General features: G+C 41.1%; 1 protein-coding gene across 2 annotated transcripts in view; it reads left to right on the forward strand.

Moving 5' to 3' along the window:
• Positions 1 to 27410, forward strand: part of zfpm2a (zinc finger protein, FOG family member 2a) — a 123919-nt gene that overhangs the window by 59712 nt on the left and 36797 nt on the right. Inside the window, exons 4-5 of one of the 2 annotated variants that reach the window (XM_010885219.4) lie at positions 542 to 666; positions 20754 to 20865. In XM_010885219.4, the coding sequence (XP_010883521.2) occupies positions 542 to 666; positions 20754 to 20865 (237 nt within the window). The remainder of the gene's footprint in view (positions 1 to 541; positions 667 to 20753; positions 20866 to 27410) is intronic. The other variant, XM_010885220.4, reaches the window with a different exon arrangement.

A 27410-nucleotide genomic window follows, 5' to 3' on the forward strand; every position in this document is an offset into this window, starting at 1 on the left:
AACTATTAGATTAATCACTGTCCCAAAAAAGTACACTGAATCTAAGAGATTAGATAGCAGGGGTGTTTCAGCCAGCTATGCTAACAGCGCTGTCCTGTTACACAGTTCATTAAGTGTAGCTCTGCACAGAACAGGGTCTTAGATTCTTCCTGGAACAACAGGAATAAATAGTCAACCCTCAGCCTCTATGCATCTGTGCCTGCCTGTCGCTAAGACAGTCCCTGCTATTTCTCTGAGGCATTATCTCTAGAGAAGACACCTTTCAGGCAAGGATATATATATATATATATATATATATATATATATATATATATATATATATATATATATATATACATAGCTATGGGGATAATAAAAAAACACAATTAATTATTTTGATTTGTCATGATTTTACTTTAAAATGATCTTTTACCAAGACACTGGACAAGATGACCATCCCAGAAAAGGGGGATAGCCATATGTATGATTGTTCCAATGGTTGGGGTTTTACAGGAGGAGCAGAACAATATGTATGACTGTTCCAATGCCTGTTGTTTTACAGGAGAGCTGGATGCTTTGAACAAGGACGGCGAGCGCCGAATCCACAGCCGGCAGCAGCTCCCTGTGGGAACCACATGGGGACCTTTCAACGGGAAGATCGAGATGAACCCTGACGGCAGCAGCATGGTAGGCGACATATACATGTCTGTTCATTCCACTGATTCTGTCATCGTCACACGTGGGACCAACAGAAAACCACAAAATGATCTGGACCCATTTTTTCTGGTCAGTCTGTAATGTTTATGGTTTGGGCCCAACACATTGGTCCACAATTTACCCGATACCCTATTCATTCACTAACATTCTACAGGCATTCATATTGATGACCAGGCGCTAATAACTTGTTCATCTAAATTACACTCTAGGGGCTTGGAATTATGACAGCATTGCTAAAATGCGCTAACATTTGGCCGAAATGTTGCCATCCTTATCATATCATCGAATGCGCTTTGACTGATGGCAATGTTGTTAGCTAGAAAAGTCAATCAAACACTAATTACTTGCCTTCCTCAGAGATTGTGTTTTATAAGTCTTAGTAATGTACTTCAGACCAAATCTTTCAGCTTTCATTGAGGATGCATCCAATCGAATGCTCAGTTTGATATTTGGCACAAAACAAATGTTCAAAACAGTATGGTGATGAAAAGTGCAATCCACAATTTTAATTCTCAGAGAGTGAATCATGTTCATGGTCATGTGATTCCCAAGAGGCTTCTAAATAGTTTATTTTCCCATTAAAACAGCATGAGATTGGGTGGGTTATAACCTATTTCAGAGGAGGGAGGAGGCAACCAATTCCCATGAATGAGTCAGCCCTGTAGAGTTGTCTCTCCTGGGATCAAAATGGCCCCCACAAAAGGCTTAAAAGTGTATTCCTTTAACCATTTATCATGGATATTTTATTCAGACCAGACCCTTGACTGAAAACAGTCCATTGTAGTTTATGTTCCTATTTTCAACTCAGTCTTACATCAATCCGCTGGCCCCTCTTGTCTTAAGACGTCCCAGTGAAGTTCCTCTTTAATGGCTGGAAAATATGTTGACCTGGTGCACTGGTGAAATTACTGGTCCTCCAGAGTTTTCATATTTCATTTTGTATTTGGATTAATTAAGCACATTCTTATTAAAAATGTTAACCAATCTCACATTTATCCTGTTAAGAAACATAAGGAAAAGTCCACAAGGATTTTCAACTCAGAGGCCCTGCCCGTTATGACGGATTTCTTTAATGCTATAACTTTATTAAATCATTCTCTGAGTGGTTTCGGACTGTTTTCTAAGCTCCACTCATGGTTCTGAAGTCATCAATGGCTTTAAATAGCTCTGGAAGTCAGCTAACCATGAAATATGGGATCCTCCTGAGTTCAGGCTTGTTGTCCCGGAGCAAAGAATGATTTCGAAGGTTCACACCTTGAGGCACTACTGTGTATGACAAAATAGATTCCCACTTTTTGCATGAATTTACATGACCGGTATGTACCCAATGTGACAGTCGATTGCCGTCAGAGTGAACAGGATGAGCCACATGTATCATCGTAATGGTTGAGCTGCACTAATCTGAGTACATGGGGTTAATTAAGCAATGAGGTGGTGCATCATTAATGCGGTCCCAGGTAAACGTATATTGTTAGGCCTGACATGATAGTGAACCGTGTTACAAAACTGATGCACATATGGGGAGCATGTGTAGTTACTTGATCAAAATACACAGATTGTTGGGCGAAATATATCTCCTGGTGGAAGGATGAAATTCTATACTGATACTTATTAAAATGTTTTACTGTAAACATGGATTTCATATGTTGGGTACATTTTTTTCAATTAGAAAGGCACACGAGGCTGGCTGTAGGTTGACTGATATATATACATTCAGTTTGTATTTCTCCTTCCGAACAACACCATTTAGCTGTAACTGTATTCGTGATACAGCACTGTCTCTTGTGCCTCATAGCTATTGAAAGTACTCTTGGACAGTATTGTAATGTAGCTAGGTGCATAGCTACAGCACACTGCATGGTGCCTGAATCCAACCCCCCCCCGAGATCCTCCTTTTTAGGCGCTTAAACTGAGCCAGGTGCTAGTCTTCACCTATAATGGGTCATGGAGGGGTTTGAGAGAATATGCCATCTTTTCTCGCAATTAAAGGTAGAGGAAGAGCTCTCTGGCACAGTTCCTTTAAGGATCTCTTCTGTGTGTTTCTATTCTCATGGGTACAACTTCCCATGCTTCACTGCTTGCCCTCCTCTCCACTCTGTTCTCTCAAATGGACTACTGGCTGTTAGCAGCTTCACACAACACCTCATTAGAGCCTAGCTGAACTTGAGTGGCATATCTTTGGTATTACTGAGCTGCCTTTAAAGTTACTGTTATATGACAGTACTTCATATTCATCAGCTCTGTAGATAAACAATAAAGCTGTCATTCTCCCGTTTTCAGCAGCAGCTCATCATACACTGTACGTTATGTTGCATCATCACCCACCCGGTCATTAAGGAGCATGCTTGTATACATAGCACTGCAATCCCCCATTGGCACCTTCCCTGCAAAGGTGTGTTATCTCTTGTTTTCTAGCCAGAGAGGAAAGGGAGTTGTGTTCTGTGTCTTACCAATTCTGACATTTTAAGACAGAAACAAGACAATTCTCACCCAAAAGGAGAAAGCCTTATGAGGTAAAATAGGATGTAAGCGAAACTAGTACTGTGAGAAATAGAAGTCCGGGTAGTTCTGATGCATGTCAGGCTAGCCAGGGGTTCCTTTACAGGGTCAGGCCGGCAGCATCAAGCATTTGAAGGTAGAAATAAACTGTGATTGTTTCATGGAGCTCTACTTCATTCACCCAAGACGGGCTCTCATATTCCTCTTCTAAAGTATGACCTCTAGGGACGATTACATCTCCTGTCCGTCTCTTTGGAGTAGATTGTGAAACCACAGAGGTGAATGGATTACCCATGGCTGTTCTTTAGGGAAGGTGTTAACGTCACCTGTCCTCTCTCACACACATTGAAATTTAAGCTGTTTGTGTGACATTGATATGCCCTAGCTGGAGTCAAAATGGGGTTTTCAGACTGTCGCATTATTTTGCATGATGCCGAATTGTATCGTGTGTATTCCATACAGCTGGCCATGACATCGTTGTCCATCATGCTAGTCGCATCGAGGTCATGTACCGACTGGCCACTTGTCTGCTGATTGCAAGCATTTCGCATGTAAACTGTGTTCACTAGATGAGCTGATGTCTAAGACTTGAGATTATTAATCAGGTCTTAGACGAGGTTCCTCAGCAGTAGTGATGAGGAAAAACTCAGTTTTGCACCTTTTTTTATTTTGTGAGACCTCACTCAGGAAACGAAGTGGATCTACATTTTTCAACAACACATCTCACCAGCCTGGGTTAGCATCAGCTTTGGTGGACGGGCCTGCTGGTCTGTTGTGGCTTTCCATGGCTCGGAAACAGTGAATGACGCTTGGAAAGGTGAACAGTGCATTACAGTTGTCCAGGCAAGACAAGCAGACATGAGGAAAGAGAGAGAAAGAGAAAAAAAAAACAGGAAGGAAATACCATGACAGGAAATCTGGGCATCTGCAGGACAGAGATAGGGTCACATTTGTAGCGTTTATCGAAGAGGATTGCAGATTTCACAGCTGATGGGAAGGCTGTTGCAGCAGCTTCAGGCTGTATCCACACACAGCTGAAGGAATCTGATGACACACATACACCTCCGGTTAAACACTCAAACCTGCTGGATCAAAGGTCCAACCAAAGTTGTTGTTCACACTTTATGGATGTTTGAGGATCACGGCATGGCCTACTGGCCCACAGGTCCTTCCTTTTAGCTTATTGATATTGTCTTAAAGGAAATGACCAAAAGACCTACATACACTGTGGAATTCTTTCAACTGAAACCGTTTTCTTGTGTAATTGGATGTTCTCTATGTAAAGCAGTTGACAGCTGAAGTTGGCAGGGATGAAAGTGAAAACAAAGTTTCATTTTCCTATTGGGTGGGAGAATTTTATAGTGGGTTTGATGGAAATAGGGTCTGCAGAGTGTAAGATACAGATTAGAGAGTGACAGACCAGAGAGAAAGCAAGACTAGAGAGAGGCCAGAGAGACAAGAGATGAAGGTAGAGACAAAGGCAGACCTGGAGTGACATACAAGAGAGAGACCAGACTGAGAGAAAAGATAGAAAGAGAGACTAGAACAGCCAGAGAGAGTGAGAGAGCAGAGAGACTAGGTAGAGACACCAGATAGAGAGACAAGTAAGAAAGAGAGACTAAGATAGACACTGTATTGTAGAGATACACCAAAGAGAGAGACAAGAGAGAACAAGAGACTAGATAGAGACTAAGGAGAGACTAGAGAGAGACCAGAAAAAAGATAGACTAGAAACCGTAGAGAAAGACAAGAGAGAGACTACATAGGAAGGGAGAGTAGAGAGAGAGAAACTAGAGATATGGAGATAACAGAGAGTATGAGAAACTAGAGAGAGAGACCAGAGAGAAAGAGGAAGAACCCAGAAGCTGACCCTCCCAAAGCTATAACACCAGGCTGTCAGTTCTATGTTCTGTTCTACACAGGGTAGGTTTTTCTTTCTGTTTCTCTCTGACTGATGGAGCTGCCAGTGCTCAGCCTCATCCTTCACTTCCCTAACTTCTTCCCCTGATCAATCAGACTATTAGGCTCCAATTACACAAGCCAGCCCCGCCACACAACCAGGTGAGCAACGAGCCCATTCTGCCTGCCCAGCCCAGACACGGCCCAACCAGCCCACACTCTCAAATGAACACAAATTAATAGTGACATTCAGACAGAAATGGCTGCAATCAGAGGCTAAATGACCCGTCTGGGTCAAAGCTATTGAGTAGCAGGTGTCTTGGATGTGGTAATTACACCAAGCTGGTCAAGCCATGAGAAAAAGCCCACGGCTGGGCCAGGGTAGGCCCTGGTGTGGTGGTGAGATGGTGTCCCGCGCTTGCTGTTGATAATTGATTCAGAAACAGTGTAATAATATGTGGCAGATTGCGGGTTCTGTCTCTTGTAGATGTTTGTTGGTGAGGGTATACCCTCCTGCTCTATGCCCATACTGCTCATTAGAACTGCCTGGATTCAGTGGATGTCCCTCAGTTGGTAATGAGCCATATAGGACGGTTGTGAGGTCAATCCAAAAACAGACAAATGAGACGCCGGCTCGTCTACAACAGGAGTGTAGCGGTCTTCGTTTTTGGGTCATGCTGCATACTGGGAGTGTTACATTTGTCTTTTCATATAACAGCATGACATTTTAATTATGTATATTATATATATAAAAAAAAATGTTTTGTATAATCCAGGCTGTATTGTTTGGGATATTTGGTCCGGTGTGTAGTCCCCAGAAAGCGGAAACATACAATTTTCAGGGATACAGTTATTTTAAAACTAGCTTCCGCTTTCCCCAAAGGGGATGCTGGAAGTCCGCTCAGGTGTTTTTGTCTTCCGCCTGCTGTGTTAGGTTAGGTCTGTTGTGTTTCTCAGGGGACAGACAGGAAGACACCTCAGGGAAGCAGCTGGCAGTGGAAATGCCATTGCACGTGATAACCTGAGTGTGTAGGTCTTTACCATACTGTGTGGGGTTCACATTAAGCCAGTTCATTAGTTGCTGTAATCTATGTGTATACTGTGTTTTATACTGGGACCCAGTGTCTGTATTATATACCGGGACCCAGTGTCTGTATTATATACCGGGACCCAGTGTCTGTATTATATACCGGGACCCGGTATCTGTATTATATTCTGGAACCCAGTTTCTGTATTATATACCGGGACCCAGTGTCTGTATTATATACCGGGACCCAGTGTCTGTATTATATACTGGGACCCAGTGTCTGTATTACATGCTGCAACCCAATGTGTCAAGCCTAGCTTCTACTGTATTTCTTGTATTATGTGGGATTTTTCTGTGAATTGTAGACTCACTTTTGGCTATGAACGGAGTCTTACCTGGAGAGTGAAGAGGAAAAGGAAAATGACAAGATACTGTCCTAATTTGCACATGGTAGAGAGGTGGTGTCTGTCAGGAGTGTTTTTATTGTGTAATTTAGAACAAGGTGAGAAATGAGGTCCTACCGCCCGTGCTCCAAAAAAGCTCCAGAAATTATTCAAGCCATCACTCAGACATTTATCTCCTCCCGGTGCCCACCCTTTTCGCTTCAATATGTTTATTGTTAGCTACCCCTAAACTTTAACAAGTGGTGGCGTGTATTTTTCTGCGCCAAAATTATATTTTTCTTCTTGTCATTGCTTCATTAATCAAGAGAAGGCATTCTGAAAAATGTTTTGTTTTGGAGGCTGCAGTCTATTTTGTGTGTGTGTGTGTTGTTGTTAATCTGCGCCCGTGGCAGGTTTCCCCTTGGAAACGCAGCGCTAAGCAGCGGTATCGCAGGCCTATTGTTGTAGCCTCTGTCATAGCAAGGAGAGCCTGATGCAGGCCTGGGCCCGCCTGATAAGGAAAAGAGGATTCAACATGGCTGGAAAGGAGAATCAGTGGGACTTGAGAGTTGAGTACGGATGGGGCAGAAGCGCGCTCGCGCACGCGCACACACACACGCACACACACACACACGCACGCACGCACATACACACGCATGCTAACATACACACGCGGACACACAGACACACACGTTCAAACACAAGCATGCACACATCCAAATCATCATCATCACCACGCTGGCACATGCCCAGGCAATTATTTACAGTATAACATCCAATTACATATGCAAGAAGACACCCCAGGATGTAGAGCTACAGTACAGCACCTCCACATTAACGCTGTCTGGCTGCACACTGGCAGACACAGACACGCAGCAAACTAAGAAATAACCAAAAAAGGACTTACTGTATTCCGTTCATCTTTTTATTTGTATTTGAGGTGGACCTATCCTTTCTGTCTGAAAGTAATACCCTCTTGGATGTGGTTGGTAAAACCAGACTATTACCACCACTAACTGGATTTGAATTTCTGTGTTGGACACACAAATCATTTTGGCATAAAGAATGTGGCTCCATCTAATGAAATAATGGGCCCACATTTTAGGCAGGAAACCAACTTGTGATTGCATGCATCAATTATTTATTGGGCTTAAACCAATATTAAGACAGGGGTCTCTTTAGATGAGTAGAATGGAAATTATCTGTCTGTCTTTACTTCTCTGCTCTCAATGTTAGTATAGATATGTATTATTATTATTGATCAGCACATTAAAGCATTCACACTGTATCACATTATTTTGATTAAATAAATCATTCTAACACAGGCAACAGTGCTTGGTTAGGCATTCTAACACAGGCTACAGTGCTTGGTTTGTTATTCTAACACAGGCAACAGTGCTTGGTTAGTCATTCTAACGTAGGCAACAGTGCTGGGTTAGGCATTCTAACACAGGCAACAGTGCTTGATTAGGCATTCTAACACAGGCAACAGTGCTTGATTAGGCATTCTAACATAGGCAACAGTGCTTGTTTAGGCATTGTAACACAGGCAACAGTGCTTGGTTAGGCATTGTAACACAGGCAACAGTGCTTGGTTAGGCATTCTAATACAGGCAACAGTGCTTGGTTAAGAATTCTGTAGAGTCGAATGGATGCTAAGGTCATGACCTATTTCAGGGATGGAGGGGGCATGAAGCTAGCGGCCATTGTCTGGTGCCTTTCTAAGCTCCTTTCTAAGGCTCTTCTCTCTCTGCTCTGCTGGGATCCATTCTGTGACCATGCCGTCCGCGGTGTATTAGCTCTGAAGCGCTCAGTGCTGCTCAGTGCTACTGGGGTGGAGGCTGTAGGGGCTGAGCTCCACTGTTTGAGATAATGCACGGCTGACTTGATCTACAAGTGAACCTGACATTCTCCTGTCCTTACATCACCACAAACAGATATGGCAGGTCCCCAGATAAGGATGGCAGAATGCACTGGCTTCCTTTGTGTCTCGTCCTTCCTGTGATGGCTACATCATTTACTCAATCATGCTAAAGACAGTGAATTGATCTGTACACTAAATATTAGTGCACTATTGATAACCTATGCTTTTCTTGGTTGAATTGTGTCTTAAAGTAGATGTTGTTACAATGCTGATGCCAAAACCACATCGAATTACTTGTGAGTGACTTGTGACTCTCAAACCTTTATTATTGTTAATAAAATCTTAAACCAGACATACAGCCAGAAGAAGACTGGTCACCCTTCAGAGTCTGGTTCCTCTCTAGGTTTCTTCCTAGTTATAGACCCTACAAGGATGTTTTTCCTAGCCATTGTGCATTAACTGTTGTAGCTTGCTCTTTGGGGTTTCAGGCTAGGTGTCTGAAAAGCACTTTGTGATAACTGCTGATATAAAAAGGAATTTATAAAATGCAGTTGATTGATTTGATTTAGTGGAGATAGCTGTTTGGTTTGTATTTGTTGTATACACAGTATTTACATGTCATACAATGAAGATAAGATATAACCACACAGTTTAATTTTCTGATAATGAATAAAGGGTTATCCTGCTTTTCCTCTTAATTTTGTATGTCCAATTAGTAGTCACAATCTTGTTTTATCCCAACAACTACCAACTAGCTTAAGATGGTCAAAGATCAGAACATGCATCCTCTGAGACACACCCTGCCATGCCATTCTGCGTCTTTAGATAGTTTGCTTAAATCGGATGTTATTAGCCAGGCCAATACTACAACATAATACCTTAGATTGCTGCACCTCTTTTAATCCACAAACAGGCTCAACAACAATGATGGCGACATCTCACCTTATTTTACTGTACACCATATGTTTTGCCAAATGAATGAGGATTTAAGGGACAGTCCAATTATGGCCACAACCCTTTCCCCTGGTGGTTCCCAAGGATCCATATTTTCATAACTGCATCTTTGCAGGGTTTTTATAGGAACCTATGATGTAATTTTAGTGTAGGTTTACTGGTGGAACCCTGAACTGGAAGCATAGCTTAGTATTGGCATTGTATTCAGATGTTTTTTTTCGAACTTGTTAAATGTTAATTCATGTAATTACTGTTACAATACAACCTGTTCTGTTGTGAAAACCTAAATGACCATGAATTTATTTAAAAATGTATTTCACCTTCTTTACTGATTTCACCGATTCCTTAGCCAAAATCATTTAATTTGTTGTTGCTGTTAATAAACATTTTAAAATATTTTTTGTTGATTTGAACTTTGACCAGATTTAAGAACCAGTGGTCTATTTTACTTTCTCACGCAAAATACTGAACATGGGAATCATAGGATCTTTACGATCTCATGTTACTTCAGGCTTGCAAAACTAGCTCTAATTTCATTAATACTGGACCTGGATTCATAAAACTTTTGTTCTGGAGTCCATCTGACTCTGGGGAAGTAGATAAAGGGCATCATTGCCAAAATCCAGAACTTTCCCTCTAATATACCCCTAAAATACACAACAGACGTCTGTTGCGGGAGGGAATAACAGAAAAGTGAAAAGACGTTGAGTGATGCCAGCTGCTTGGCCATCTGTCTTGGTCATGGCAGTGCCTGAGATATGTTGAAACAACTACCCTGAGAAGTGCTCAAGATAATCCTCAATTGTTTCCATTTGCAAACTCCTGATAGTATGCTACAGTACATTACAGGGGGGACTAGAGTTATTTATGGTGTTGGTAAAGTTTTAGTTGACTATTAGTTTAAATGATCAACACACACACACACAGACGCACACTTGCAATTGCAGAAAGACGCAAACGAAATGGCATACACATACACTTGAAGTCTATCAGTCTAATCATCTGAAAACGCATGTGGCTTCGTCATCCTTATCATCATGTTATCTATTAAAGTTCTCCCAAATTCAGAGGACTTCCAGTCCTAAACAGCTATGTTGCTTTTCTGCTGCACCATCAAACTAGAAGCGTCATTACAGCCCGCACTGATGCCATCCATAATGTACAGCATGCTGCCCCCCATCACTGATGCCATCCATAATGTACAGCATGCTGCCCCCCATCACTGATGCCATCCATAATGTACAGCATGCTGCCCCCCCATCACTGATGCCATCCATAATGTACAGCATGCTGCCCCCCATCACTGATGCCATCCATAATGTACAGCATGCTGCCCCCCCATCACTGATGCCATCCATAATGTACAGCATGCTGCCCCCCATCACTGATGCCATCCATAATGTACAGCATGCTGCCCCCCATCACTGATGCCATCCATAATGTACAGCATGCTGCCCCCCATCACTGATGCCATCCATAATGTACAGCATGCTGCCCCCCCATCACTGATGCCATCCATAATGTACAGAATGCTGCCCCCCATCACTGATGCCATCCATAATGTACAGCATGCTGCCCCCCCCATCTCCACACACGTGAAACCCAGTGACCCCAATCCAAACAGCACCCTATTCTTTGTGCTGGGCTCCAATGTGCACTGGTTGAAAGGAATGCACTATATAGGGAATGAATAGGTTGCCTTTTGGACACTACCTAAGTCCCTATACTGGTTGAGACTACGCTGCTGTGTTCTCTTTCCTCTTGGTCGCGCTGGCGGAGGAGACGAGGAACACAGTTGAGGCTTTGCTTGCTTCACTTCCTCCAACATAAGGGATGAGTGGGAGGACAGCCACCCCACGGGGAGTCAAGCCCCTGCTGCTGGCCTCTGATAAGTCCCTTGTCCCAGCCTCCATTCCCCCAGTCCTTTATCCCCCACCTCTATCCCCCGGTCCTCTACCCCCCCATCCCCCCGGTCCTCTACCCCCCCATCCCCCCGGTCCTCTACCCCCCCATCCCCTTGGTCCTCTGTCTCCCACCTCCATCCCCCGGTCCTCTACCCCCCCCCCCATCCCCCCGGTCCTCTACCCCCCATCCCCTTGGTCCTCTGTCCCCCCCCTCCATCCCCCGGTCCTCTACCCCCCCCATCCCCCCGGTCCCCTATCCCCCAGCCTCCATCCCCCGATCCTCTATCCCCCCCACCTCCATCTCCCGAGTCCTCTACCCCCCCCATCCCCCCAGTCCTTTATCCCCTACCTCCATCCCCCCGGTCCTCTATCTCCCACCTCCATCCTCCTGGTACTATATCTCCCACCTCCATTCCCCAGGTCCTCTGTCCCTCACCTCCATCCCCCCGGTCCTCTATCCCCACACCTCCATCCCCCCAGTCCTCTATCCCCCAGCCTCCATCCCCCGATCCTCTATCCGCCCAGCTCTGTCCCATCCTCCATCCCATGGTCCTCTAGCCCCCCAGTCTTGTCTCCAACCCACCATTCCCGATTTCACCCCCCCCCCCACACGCCCCACCCCAGCTTTGCTAGCCTGGCTGAAGGCCCAACAATGCTTGAAGACAAAACCTTGTCAAATTACTCCAGATGGGTGAACAGCAGAAAATGAAAGAATTCTGTGAAAGAAATGCTGATTTGGTTGGTGGTCACATGGGTCTTCTATCTGTGGCTTTTAGATAAAGAACCCTGATAAGAGCAGATGAGAGGAGGCCTGGAGAGTGTCCGATACACAGGCGTGGGGGTCCAGTTCATGCAGGGTGTTTGAGTGTGTGTGTGTGTGTGTGTGTGTGTGTGTGAGGCTGTCAAAACAGGAATATTATACAACAGGGTCGTCAGTAAACTAATTGGGTAACAAAGACCGTTCCCAGCGCTGGAACACCTTCTTTTAACGGTCCGTGTGTTGAAACTGCGATAAGGGAGTTCACGTCTAATGCATTTAGTGGGAGCAAGCTCACCATCTTTATCTTATTTACTTACTTGAGTGTAAATATTGTCAGTCTTCTCTGAAGTGCATCGAAGAATCAAATAGTTGAATTGCGCTCATAGGTGCCAATAATGATGCCAATGTCACTGTGGGTGAAGATGTGCCTGCAGGTCAGGGAGGGGAAAGCAGAAATCACTTACTGTTCTTCTTTATACTGTAATGCCGTGTACATGCTTTTAAATGTTTTTTCCCTGTGATTTCTGACTTCAAAGAGAATAAATAAAAGTTCAGAAGAATATATTAAAATCCAAGACGAAGCATGTAAGGGGCATTGAGGTTTATCCTGACTGAGGGCATTATTCAGGTTTCAGCTTGCCTTGAATAGGATTGTTTGTCTTCAGTGACTTTTCCCAGATCTGTGGTAATGTGTGAAGGGAGAGCTTGTGACCCTAATGGCTGATATAGTGTTTCTTCATATCTTGCATGTGTTTATTGGTGTGTGTTTAAAGTGGAGCTGTCCTGAGTGTGAGCCACCTGGCTGGTTCCCGGAGCCCAGGGAACAGTAACACACCGTGCAGGTGAACACATATTGGCGTTAACGTTACTCTATTATGTTCTCACATAGCTTCTCATTGCTCCAGGAGCCCAGCCCTAAGTTACATGCAAAGATCAAACATGTCCCCAATTTAATTCAAATAGGAAATTCAAATAAGTCAAACAGGGAGAACTGAGGCGTGGGATGTTATTTCTCTGACCTCAGCCAAACAGAAGAACGACGTGCATGTCAGTCTGGGTACCTCCTAGTCATTATTAAGTAGTGAAGCATGCATTACAAATTCAACTGGCTCTTTCTTTCTTTCCTACTTCAAATAATGAAACATATACTGCTTATTTGCATTAACATAGGAATTTCAATGAAACATTTACATTAGCCAAACAACTCTTAGCCAGTGTTACAGAAGGACACTAGCCCCATAGGCTCTATGTAAAGTCTCTTAGCAGTATGTTGGAGGTTTCTAGGTTATATTACTTTTCGATATGTTGTCCTTCCACGTGTTCCTGTGAAAGTGGGCTGACACAAATCCAGTTGGATGCAGAAGCGCACACCTCACAGATCATTATAGTCTTAAAACAAAGAAAACAACTATACTCTATGGTTGTTTTCTTTGTTTTAAGACTATAATCATGTATTCAAGTTTAAGTTTAAAACACACTATTACACTTTATAAAGAGAATGGAAATAATATAAATACATTTAAATAAATTAAAATAGTATTAATAAAAACTGAAATCCCAAAATGCCTAGGTGATTTATTGAGCTATGCACTGAGGTGATTATTCAGAGATGCTCAGTGGGTCAGTTTTCCTCATGAGTGATTTCCCAGCATCATGTAACCGTGTTCCAAAAAAGTAAGCAGATATCTTATACCAATCTGCTTATATAGACATTTATCAATAAGAAGACATATACGTCCTCTAGTGGATTATTGTACAGGCTTGGATGTGTGGTTCTGCTGACTGCTAGCCATTTATGACTCTGTGACACAGGGGAGCAATACTGATAAAGATTTCAACTGGTGATTTAGCTTGCTGAGGGAGTATTTACTAGAACTATTTATCTATTTGTTAGTGTTCTTGTTTCATAATGATACATGTATAATCCAACCCATCTGTGGATCTACTAGGGGCTGCATTTATTTATTTTTTTGTTTCTAAAGACAGACTGGCATAAGACTTATGCTCCGTTTTGGGTGGTTCATGTTGACAAGATGTTGGGAATCACTGAAGGGTGAAACATTGACCCATTGCGCATTTCTCAGTAGCCACACCAGGCTGAAACTGAATATTTTTTGGTGATATTTAGAGAGTGTATTATTAGGATTTAAACTTAAAATGATAACAATTCTTGATGCTTTATTTCTGACATGGTACAGATGTCTTCATGTTTGTTGAATGTGTGGTGATTTTGTTTAAACCACTGCACTGGGGTTAAATATTCACGTCTACTTCCTCACATACCCCTCCCACCACCATTTCCAGACAGACAGACAGGTGGCTTGTCTGGAGGACAGGTAGAGCTTACTACATTGGATAAGTTTGAAGAATCTCTCACTGCTGCAGTTTGAGTAAAATGTAAGATGCTAAGGATTTTTCGTTTTTGTCTTTGTCTCTCTCACTCTCTCTGTCATTCATATTATGTAGCTGTTGGTACAGTCTGAATTACTGGAATGACCCATCAACATACATTGTGTGTATCTCAGACTCCAGGTCACTTTTATTCATATACGGTCAAAAGAAACCATCAAAGAGTAACGAAGCATGTAGTTTCCGTATTTGAATGTATCTTCACTTGACTTATTAAAAGTAGTCTTTTAACATAACACATTGTCCTGTGAACCTAGTCTGGAACTCCTAGTCTGGGACTCCTAGTCTGGAACTCCTAGTCTGGAACTCCTAGTCTGGGACTCCTAGTCTGGAACTCCTAGTCTGGAACTCCTAGTCTGGAACTCCTAGTCTGGGACTCCAAGTCTAGAACTCCTAGTCTGGAACTCCTAGTCAGGAACTCCTAGTCTGGAATTCTAACTGAAATGTGACCCTTGACGCTTACAGCACTGTCAGTAAATGATAACATATTTCCCATGGTACACAGTATAGCTGCCATGATCTGAAGGCACAGCAATAGTAGCTGTCATGATAGCAACAACAAACTAAAGGCACAGAGATGGGTGTCCCTTTAAAGATTCCAGGAACAGCAGTGACTCTCAATTTAATCGATTTAAAACGAAAAGTCAATTTAACAAAGTTGAAAAAAGAAAGATGTGTGTAGGGGAGAAAGAAAAAAAACATTATTTTGCACTCAAGCAGTAAACTAACTGCAGCACAGAGCGAGCGCAGGGAGGGAGAAGATTTCTGCCGAATTATCTCCCACCTCACATTTGCTCTTAGGCAAGCAGTTTAAAAGCCAAGCGATTGAGCCAGTGATCCAATTTGAAATGCAGAAATGATTAGAGCAGCTTGCCTCGTTTCATATCGAAATGCTCTGATTTATGACAGGGCAGCAGCCAACATCTATCTCCAACGGGAATTAGTGTGCAATTTTTGCATATTTCTGTTATTTAGTCTCCCAATAGCAGATGCTACTGTAGCAAGAGAGACAGGAAAGAACGCTGCATGAAGGTATCGTTTGATTTGGGCAGATGTAACTATACAGCAATGATGGAGAGAAGGCCATGAAAACATCTGAGAAATAGAAGCATTTTCCAGTTCATCTGGGATGTTGACAGATAATTGTATTTTTTACTGTTGAATTAAAAGGAAAATATCCATAAATATTGCTATGCTGATAATGAGATGATTTCTAAACATGCATAGAAACTTGGAGATGTAGTGAAAGAGAAAGGAATTTGACCATGCATTCAGCAGAAAGACCCTGCTAGCCATCCGTCCTTGAGGCTATAGAAATATTAATACAGGGATGAGATAAGGGGAGCTAGAGGAAAATCTCCCCTAATGAAATTTCCAGTTGACCACATGCAATTTGTTTAATCGTAGCGAACAACTAATTGCAATGGACGTTATCAAGGTGTGAGTGTGCTGTAGTATGCTGTAAACAGTGTGAAAACAGGTGCAAATCCTTTATCCCTATATACTGGCACTACTGGAAGTAATATATAACATATAAACCTGACATAACATATCCATAAGCTTTTTTCAAGCTTTTTTTTAGCAAATGATATAAAATGAAGTCATATAGTTACGTATATGACATATGAACAATATTAGTGGCATTTTGTTAAAATATGAATGCTGGGTCAACCATTGTGTGGGAGTGAAAACAGACTGCTCAGGAGAAATGAACTGAAAGAAAGGAACCTGCTTTTTAAATTATTTACAATGCTTTTCACTGAAGGAATTTTTATTTATTTATACTGGACTTAAGGTCTAGTTTAAGTGAAGAAATCGAAGAAATATTATTTTATATTTAGACTTTCAAATAATATTAATGGCTAAAATAGAAACTGGGGATTTTTAAGCAAAACAGCAAGTAAAATTATAAAGACAATAAAAAGCAAACTGGTCATTTTTCTGTAGTATAGATCAAGACGGATATATTCTACAGTTGTGACCTTGAGAAAGAAAAATTTAGGGGAAAAATTATTCCCACCCAGGTTTGGTATCGATTTCACCTGGCCTGATAGTGAAGCAGGGTAAGAGTTGCCTACTGGTCATGAAATGGTCAGTGGTGATATCATTAACTGGTTGTTTACAGAAGGAACCAGGGAGTTAGGGGAAAGCTGAGTGTCACAAGCCACTTTCTTCTTCACCTCCTCCTTCAGCTGATCTGAGGATCATGGTATCAAGGAGGGATTAGTAGCGACTTGGGATTTGTGTGATTGGTTAATTTATTGCGGTGATGGCAGGTCTTTCATCTATGGCAACATTTAATCAGCCCAACCACAGAGGCTATTACAGGTTAGCTCCTTTCTGGAGTCAGTCCGGCACTGCCATCAGCTCCATCACAATTCCCCTGAAATTTCCAAATTATCTGGAACAGGCTTTAGCTTCTCAGTAATAAAAATTAGAACAGATTCCTGATAGAGGCTTTCCCTCACACAGGGCCAATTATAAATAGCTGGGGCTCTGCCTTTGGAGGGAAGGTGGGGAAGGAGGAAAAATCCAACTCTGAGAGATGTGCAACGGAACTTATCGTTCAGCCCCTGCTCTCTGATCCAAATCCGTGTGGCTGAAAATTTATATTAGATGTTATCACAGAGGCCTAAGTCTACAGAAATCAATGAAGGTTATCTTTTATGTTGCAGCAACTTGTGGAAATATCGATTTTCATTTTATAGTGAATTTGGAGCATCAGTTTGTAATCACTTCCTAGCTGACTACACTGTTTTGGACGCTGTATCTTTTACACGTTGCTTGAATGGTAACAGAGCTTAGGAAAAAAATCTGGGAGAGTATTGAAAGCACTGGTGTGAGAGGAGAGGGTGGATGAACACCAACACAACATATCACACCACGGGGAGCAATGGAAGCTAGGTTTCAACTAGGGCTTACAAGTATCCATGACATTTCATTCGAATGGGATATATTTTGTCATATTCATATTCCTTGTCATTTACTGTACGTACTTGAACTCCTTTTTTTCATGTTATTGAAGAAGAAGAAAAAAACATTTAGTTCAGACGTATTTTCAAATTTGTACATCAGCATGTTTCTTTTTTTAATGTGATTTAATTTTAAAATCTAACTATATGAATTTCTGCAAATGGCAGAGGACACTCTGTTTGTCACTGTCAATGGTCCAGGTTCCAGGGGACCCAGTCCTAATTTTGTCTGAATACAATCCTATCATATCTGGCTATGGATTATAAAGCTAGCAGCAACAACCATGATAATTTTAATATCCAATAGGGGTCAGTATTTTTGCTTTTTCAAATAATTGTATTCCTGTTTAGGAAGTGGGACAGGAAAGAGTCCCTGATCTACGTCACAATTCTTAGTTGCGATTGATAGTTGGTTTTTGTATTAGAAAGCATCGACTGCATTTCCCCTCACTCCAGATTACTTCAAATGTTCTGCTTTTAATTTTGGCTCTGTCTGGAGCATTGACTATGAATGTACTTTATTTACTGTATTGGAAAATGTTGATTAAAAGCTGGTGACATTATCGTGTGTTATACCCAGAAACACAGCTCCTCCCCTTGGTGTCAGAATTGTGTTATAATTAGAAACCCTGCCTTTGTCAAGAATACTTCAGAACTCAAATGTAGTAAATATATGGGACTATATTGGATCTAAATGTATTATGTAATGCATTTCAATGGAAAGTTAATACATATTTCAGCAACATGAAAGATTAAATTTAAATGATAAATTCACAATTATTTTAATAAATGATTTGACATTTTCATTTACAATTGTTTTTTGTTAAATACATTTTTCACAATCAACATTTAGAAAACACAGTTAACCTAAAATATGTGAATAATTACAATCATACATTTTGAATAGAATATGATCTAGTGGAAAGATTTTGTGTTTACAATCTTGGAACTTATAGGCATGTGTTATTATTGGTTTCTACTGGTGTGCACATTAAGAAGATGTGTAATATGGTGAATTCCCATAAGGCCTAGAGACTAGGTGAACAGGAAGAGAAGACGAAGCCTTTCACAGCTGAATAAGAGAGATGGCCCCCAGTCTAGAGATCTGACAAAGGGTTAATCAGATTCTCATTTTAGATAGTCGTCGTAGCAACAATCAGATCAGACCCGTCTCCTTTGCCCCTTTTGACAGGAGTGTAAGATTTACAGGTTAGCTGAAGATATAAGACTTTATTGTCAAGCTCATTTGAGACTTGAAATAGAGGACAACTTAAATTACGGAGGTCTTTCTCTGTTCTTCCGCCAAGGTAGGATAAGATGCTGAAGACGTAATGTTCTGTTGACTAGCTCAGTGTGAGGAGTTAGAATATAACTACAGTTGAGGTTTTCCTTATAATTGCATATGTATTGTTTTTGTGATGAACTGAACATGCTCAGGTACTATAAGCAACCTGTAGTTTCATTATTGGAAGAAAATTGTTTCTTCTCAAAGAAAACAAAGAGAAAGGGTCCTCTAATCCCTATTTGCTACTAAGATGTGTGTGGGCACGCATTTGTGTCTGTCTAAACACTCAGCTGAGCGCTCAAGTGAAATATCTTTTGTGTATGTCTGTCCCAAATCAAACCTTTAACATGTGAATGTGCCATTTATTCTTGAAGGATTCTTGGTGCCTTTCCAAAGAAATATCTGAAACACAGTGAGTGAAAAGCACTACTGCTTTTCTGTTTGCATTAGGCAGACGGATGGTGTCTGGTGGCAGCCTGTTTCAAATGGAAAAAGAAATGAAGTCTCGGAAAGAGATTGCACCAGAGCCCATTTTCTCTTAGCTAAACTATTTCTGTAACACACTAATGAAGGAGGGCCTGGGGGTTAAAAAGTAATGGCCTTGAAATACTGACATTTTGCCTGCTAGTAATAGGCTACTGTAATGGCTGTCCAAGAATGTTGCTTCTACCCCTCTCTCCTCTCCAAGAGCACTGAAGATGTACTCTTGGCTTTCATTACCCTTTGTATAGAAAAAAAATGCCATTTGAAAATAAAATAGAATAGAAAAGCATATGAAAATAAATAGAACAGCCTTACAATCTAGCCGACCCCTCTCCATGTCTGGTTGTGAATACATTCAGTTGAGGCCACAGTATCTATCTCCCTGTTTTCCTTCCATTGAAATAACTTAAAGCGCCAACGCTTGACCCGAGCCCAGAAGAAAAATGACGTTACACATTCAGAATAATTTGCAGGCATATTATAAAATGTAACCTCAATCGCCCTTTGAAATGGATACTGATTCTTTAAATTCGTCCATGCCTGTTTCAGGAAATAGTGAGATCCCAGTGATAGCGCAGCACAATGTGCCCAAAGTTCCCTCCTGAACACCGGCCCACTTCACTCTGAAAGTCATCTGCATTATTCTTCTCCGACAGCCGAGGTCTTCTTCATCTTGGAGATCTAATGCTGTATCACTAGGAAAGATCCTCACTGATAATTCCCCTATTCAGACAGGGGGTCAGGCGGGATCCCCACCTAATTTTGATTGCAAATGATTTCTCTAGTGTGAACTAGTGGTCGCTTTCAGATTCAGCAACTGCTAGATGAATGTTTGAAAAAATATATATTATAGTGCAAACTGTCCAGTCTTTCAATTTCACTGCTTCTCGCTTAAATACAAGTTGCCATTTTGCATACATTATTGCAGCTTTTTTGCGTACCTCAGATTATTACAGTTTTCTGTAATTATCAAAGACCATTGGCCATGTTCCATGCAAAATATATAAAGTAATTTAAAGTACAAAATAATGTCAAAGCTGAATGGAGTTTTACATATTAAATTTAAACATAAATGTATATCATACTATTGGTCTTTATTATGAGGTTTTCAGCAGTAGATATCCTTTATATACAATGCATTTTACACAGAGTTATTTATATAGCAAGTTTCAATAAACTCACAAGAGTTATTTTAAAATAATGGCATTCATGCTTTTTTCTTTAAATTGGCTGTTTTCTCTTGTCTATCCACTATATATTTAGGGACACATATTCAAAACCATTAACAATAAAACAAAGATATTAATACTTAATAAGTTATATTAATGTATAAATTACCTAAGTTAACATACATTACCAGTTCATTATAAAAACTGCTGAATTGAACTTCTGTGACTTTGGTAAATTACATGTATACTGTAGCCCCACTCCTTTCCTAACTGCCTTGACTACCTTGACCCCATGTCTTACATCCACAGGTAGAAATACACAACATAGCTTCTAAATTGACCGTCTTTTTAGCTTTCAGAGACAAAGAGGCGTATGTTGGTGTTTATTAATGTTTCCTTAATCACCAAAATAAGCAAATGATTAGTGTTTGTTATCTGTTCCCGTCCAGAAGACCAAGAGCTGTGTCCCGGTGGTGCTCAGCGCCGGCCCCAGGTGGCTGCTGGATGTGACTTGGCAAGGAGCAGAAGACAATAAAAACAACTGTGTGGTGTACAGCAAAGGTAAGCTAAAGCTCCGGACTATACAGCCTGTTATCTCCCAGCAGCACCACAGCAGCCAAACACACTGTCTGACAGACCATCCTGACACTTACCTTCTGCTGTCTGTCTGTCTGTCTGTCTCTCCTTGTCTTTCACTATCAGTTTTTCACATCCCTCTGGAGTCATTTAGTATTTCAACCCATCGTCTTGATTAGGAATAGGAAAACAACACATGAGAAACTATGTCATTGGTTTTAGATGCCACATGAGGTAAATATATTCCTTGGTTTTTGAGTCTGACTGGCTTCTTCTCTGTCCATACATTTCTATTTCCCAAAATGATTATATAGATCATAATTTGAATATTTGTTGGTATATCACTCATTTTATGACGTTTTAGGTTATCGGCTGAGACTAAGAGGTTTTTAGTCTCAAATCACGCTGAATAAGACATACAAATTCAATATTTCTTTCCTGTCTGATAGAGCTACCTTGAATTACCCTTGTTATGTAGGACTCAAAGTGGCTGCAAATCTACTGGTTCATAATTGAGCTCAAGGCTACAGATGTAAGATGCTAATATGACACAATGACAGTTCAGTTTTCAGACTTATGAACGTTTCTGATTGACTCCAGCAGTCTGTAGTTGGGTCTTGACGGGTGTAACCAGAGACACACAGGCATATAAATAAGTAAATAAAGATGTGTGTTTGGATTCGAAAGAGATGCGAGAAATGGTTTCTATTCATCCAGTTTTCAAAATGATTAACCCGTGACTAGACTCATGGAGGATCTCAATGCACTTCCTTCCCCTCAAAGCCAATAAGAAACAGAACTAGGATTTGCAGCCCGGATTTTCTTTCTGTCTACTAATCACTAGACTGCACTGGGAGTTATCCTCTTAACCGGCTACTTAACTTTGTGCTCTTTATCACCAAATCATTAAAGTTTATGATAAGCTGTTAAAGAAGATTATGCACTTCTTTAAAAATCTCCAAATCTTTTTGCCAGGAGACTGAATATACTGTATGAAACAAAAAGAGAGTAATAACAGGATTTCGGCAATAATTTCCCCTCCCTGTCTTCATTATATGAGATATCCACAAGACTCTTCTAGTTGCACTACTGTGGTCATATCACACAGACTGAGATTATAGATCTGGGAGCACCTCGGTAGCAATGTCCTTCATATCCTAGTGTTAACATGTAGTTTGACCTTATTGAATTAGGATATGAAGTGATGTATATCGGATCACAAAGACAAATTCCCCAGTGAGGGCACTTTGTGTTGTATTTGTATGGGGCGGCTAAATCCTACTCCACAGGCACACGCCTGACACACAATAATAAGCAATGAAGAGTAAAATGCATGAAAGGGAATTCAATTTTTATATTATAATTGTATAACATTTATCACCTAATATGTGTAATCACAATTGTCCGTATGTATGGAGGCCCCAAATAAAATGGAAGAGTTACCAGGCCTTTATGGAGACTCCAAATAAAATGGAAGAGTTACCAGGCCTTTATGGAGACTCCAAATAAAATGGAAGAGTTACCAGGCCTTTATGGAGACTCCAAATAAAATGGAAGAGTTACCAGGCCTTTATGGAGACTCCAAATAAAATGGAAGAGTTACCAGGCCTTTATGGAGACTCCAAATAAAATGGAAGAGTTACCAGGCCTTTATGGAGACTCCAAATAAAATGGAAGAGTCAACGGTTCATTATGGAGACTCCAAATAAAATGGAAGAGTTCAGTAAGCAGGCCCAATATAAATAAAATGGAAGAGTACAGAAAGCAGGCCCAATATGTGTTTCCATATCTCCCACAGTGTTTCCGTATCTCCCTGTTTTGAGGTGAGGAAAACAGACTTGTGTCAATCAGTGAACCTACTATAATACAGTATATTATACTCCTGGCTCATGTTCCAAACGAATTGGCTTTCTTAAGAAACTATCTTAAATATTGTCTGTACCATTGCCACTGTGCATGGACTGAGGAATGCCTCAAACTAGAGTTGGCAATATTTTTCCCCCTCTAATACTGTCGTTTATTGTTGGTGATCTGTCAGTAAATTGTGTTGTTAGTGTGCAATTCACAGAATGTTCACACCCTTCAACCATTGACATTATGGGACAGAGAAATAAGTGGGGCAAAAATTGGGAGAAAAAGAGCGAAGTGATTGACTGATGCAACCCAACAGTGTGTGAGCTATAATTCATAGTAGTTCACTGTGAAACAAGGATTGTGCAATTTTAATGGAATCCCCTTTGGGCTGCCCTGGGCAACCAGCAGAAAACACGCTACCACTCTTACCATATATCTAATACTGGACATATAATGTTATTCTGTCCTGTGTCCTGGGCATTCTGGATGTCAGGGTTTTATGATTGGCTAGTCACTGTCTCTACATGTTGTTTGGTTGATATTGACAGACAGCACCCTTTGTAGTATCCTTGAGGACAGGTCCTGAATTAAGCTTCAGGGTAACAGAGAGGAGTCCTGCTCCATGGACAGTTACCCCACATCACCAATAAGTTATTATTACTCTGTTTCATATGCCCACAGTATGTGGTATATATATATATACTGTATATATATATATCTTGATTTTTATATACAACGATATCAATACCCTTTTTGAGAAATTGTCATGTATTTTTCAACAATGTTTTGAAGCAATTAGAAACATGAATAAAACAAATAACAGAAAAGGTTAAACGATTTTGGCTTATGTTCAGATAAACAGTTGAACAAAGGGTGTTCACCTGGTTATAGGCTATTCCTAATCAGATTACATTACTGATTGTGATCTAAAAGTTATGTTACTGATTACAAATGTGGACAGGTAACTTGTAACTGTAACGGATTACATTTAAAAAGTAACCTACCCAACCCTGTATATATATATTACCGTAAATGAAACATGAATTCCTTGGTTAAGTGTTAAAGTATGCTAATGTACTTATTCCCTAGAAGACCACATACAAACAAAAAATTGAAATGACATGTCTCTGAAATGCCGAAACAATAAGCATACAGTACTGTTTGTTTTCCATTAGACCTCCATGCGGGCAGCCAGGATAGTGTCCCAGAACAGAGCTCAGCACAGCAGCCAGCCATTACTAAAACTCTGAACTTGACTGCTGCTCTGACTCATTATCGAGAAATCCACCTGGAACTTCCACAATGCACTGCCTCCAACCTCTGCCACACATGGCCAGTCTCTATGAACCAGGGCATTTATTTAGAAACCGGCGGTAAAGTAATTACACATGACAGTAATGTGGGAGGGTGGGATCCAGGTAAAGGCAAAACGTGAGAGAGCAGAAGAGAAAGGAGGGATATCAGGGTAGAATTTGTACATTTTAAAAACAATGCAGATTATAGTGCTTATTATTCACAAAGAAATGCATGATTCTTCCACTTTTGCATTTTATGAGTCAAAAAATGGTGTTCAGAAACCAAAACATGAAATTTGACAATGAACATTTCTCCTGCCCACATGTGATGAATTCAAGTGAAAACCTCGTTATTTGACAGACTCTCACTGCTCCTATAAAAAGAGTTTAAATCCTCCAATTATTAAGGATGTTTCACAGTATGTCAGATTGATTGGAAGCCATATTACCAAAAAATATATATAAACCAAAAACATCAATACAATTACAAGTGACAATTAAGACCTAGTTGGAGCCAAGGTCGGCATATTGAATAATCGAATGATTACATTGGTCCCTTCAGAGCCTCACCTCAATACATCGAAACCGTGTGGGAAGAAGAAAAAAAAAATATCAGTCAGAAAATTGTCATGGAGAATTCTGCAAAAAGCTTGGAAGAATTTACCAAAGAACTACTTGAAGAAACGACACACCAGACTACCAAAGAAAATTGCTAATGTTATTTCATTTTCGTTTCTGTTACGTTTCATAAAATTATAGTTTTTTTGTGCATTTACTTCAATGTTATATTGAGGTGTTTTTCTATGAACACTTATTGCTCATGGAAAGCTTTAAGTCTCAGGTGGCCTGTGACTGTTGCACAGTGCTGTATATGTAGGCCTATGTACAGTATGTATTACCATTTCCAGTATGGTAATGAGTTCAGTATACCTGTTTATTAAAAAAAAATTGCTGAATTGGTACTCTGTTATTGTGCCCAGTCATTGTTCCCTTATATCACCCATTCTCTGTCCCGATATTATGTCGTATTATTCAAAAGTCACCTACATTTTTCTAACGTAAGCCTCTTACGCGGACCCCATCCAGATACTGCATGTCCAATATGTCTCTGGAGAAACTCAACCATTGTTGAAGTGGAAATTGACCAATGTAACTAGGGCGTTTTACATAAGCCCATACAGTGCAGAATTAGACTTTAACTCACTGTGTCTTTGTATTAAATCATATTCACTAAGTCCTTGCCATCAGATCCTTTTTCTCACACAGCCTTTGTTCACATGCTCCGAGACCTTGGAGGTATAAGATAAACTTGCATGACCTGTCCAGATCTTTTTAGATTCATTTGAAGTGTTTAATCATGAATTGAGATGTTATATATCATGCCAGAGTACTTTTCAAAGTTTTTAAATTGGATCTGCATTTTTTATATTCTTTCTAAAACGTAAATTGGGAGAATTTGGAGGGAAATACAAGATTGGTTTAGTAGGGACTGTTCTAGTAGAAACGGTCTGGGACGGGGAGACAGGACGTTAACCGTTCAGATTGTTAATTCCAACCCTCCCCTTTAAAACAACGGCTGCAAATAGGAGGTTATTATCTGTTATCTGGGAACATAGTGAAATAGGGTGACTGAATAATAACTAAACAACTGACACAATGTCAAAATTCATTATCAGTGTATTAAAACAAAATTGTACCCTAAAGGAGTCCCCACCACAGCTCAGAGCAGCAGAGTAATTATGTTTAATTAAAATACAACAGAGATCAACAGAATCAGCTAGCAAGAAATGCCACCTTTGAAATGACAGCTGCTGTACTTCTTGAGTCACGTTCACTGGCAGCATCCAAGCTTCAAGAGTCCTTCTGTCTTGTGAATAGAAATCAGGAGGAGAAAAGGATGGGTTAGGTTGCAGCAGGTCTAATGTCATGTTGACACGAGGCGGACCGCAGGGCAACCAGGGCTTTGCTGAAACCACGAATGTGTTCTTAGTAAAATAACAGTTAAGAATCAAATGAACGGCTGTAGTGGAGCCGAAGTGTTCCGGTCCGGTGTGTCGTGGATAAACACAAAGACATGCATGTGGACTTCCTCTGTCCCTCTCCTTACTACACACGGATGGATTGGGATCTAAAGGTATTCCTATTAAACATGTTCCCTAATCTTAACCTGACTCTAACCTTAAACCCCAAACCCTTCATTTAACCCAAAATCTCAGTATTAACCTAATCTTAACCTGACGCTAACCTTAAACCCCAAACCCTTAATTTAACCCAAAATCTCAGTATTAATCTAATCTTAACCTGACTCTAACCGTAAACCCCAAACCCTTCATTTAACCCAAAATCTCAGTATTAACCTAATCTTAAACACAAACCTAAAATATGTCTTTTAATAACATGTCCTCACTTTGCCTGGTATGTTTTCCATTGCTGCACTTGTGAGGACCATACGCGCGCGCACACACACACACACACACACACACATTCATAAACACACACAACATACATGCACACTGACACACACTCCCACACGCAGAGACAGTGAGAGACGTCAGCCCAGACGCTTCCTCCGACTGCCTTTTATGTGCATTGTTCCCTCACTGTTCGTGCAGGCAGTCAGACAGACAAGCAGTTGGCCTCCCCAGCAAACAATAACACAGACACACACACACACACACACAGAAACACACACACACACACACGGAGAAACACACGCTCCTCTGTCCGTCAAAGCCCCCCACATGGTGCACATCCAGCGCAAACAAACTGCCAATGCGCGGGCGTTACCCAAATTAGGACGTTGCCACAAACACTCTGAAGCCTAAGCCTAAATCGGGACGTACAGAAAAGACACAAATAAAACACCAGGAAGACAAGTGATGGGCAGCGCTGATGACAGACAGAACAGAGGAGATGGGAGGAGTGAGGAGTGTCGTTTGATCCGTCACTCCCCCGGTCTCTTGCCTGCACGTTGTGGCGGCGGAGGGAGCGCAGACAGACGGCCGTGCCTTCTTGTATCAGCACCACGGAGGGTGTCGTGTCTAACTAATGAGTGTGGAGCCTAGCGGGTTGTTCTGCCTCCCTTCGTAGCAGGAGGCTTTTGACTCACTCTGCCATTCACTCTGCATATTTAAATGCCTTGTAAAGCTTAAGTAGACCCACTTTTCCATGTCAGGGCAGCGTTCAATCCTGCTGCGTCCATTAATTATGATACCATTGTACTCCGGTGTGGCTAATAAGAGTGATGTATTGCACCCTTGTGGCATTATAATCATGTCTAGTGAATTACCTGGACTGGCCGGGCACCGGGCTTCTCTTTAGAGCACTTGGGCAAAAAAACAGCAGCTCTTTTAGTCTACTCCCCTCTCCTCTCATGTCTAG

The sequence above is a fragment of the Esox lucius genome, chromosome 20, assembly GCF_011004845.1.
Source record: "Esox lucius isolate fEsoLuc1 chromosome 20, fEsoLuc1.pri, whole genome shotgun sequence".
NCBI classification, from domain to species: Eukaryota; Metazoa; Chordata; class Actinopteri; order Esociformes; family Esocidae; genus Esox; species Esox lucius.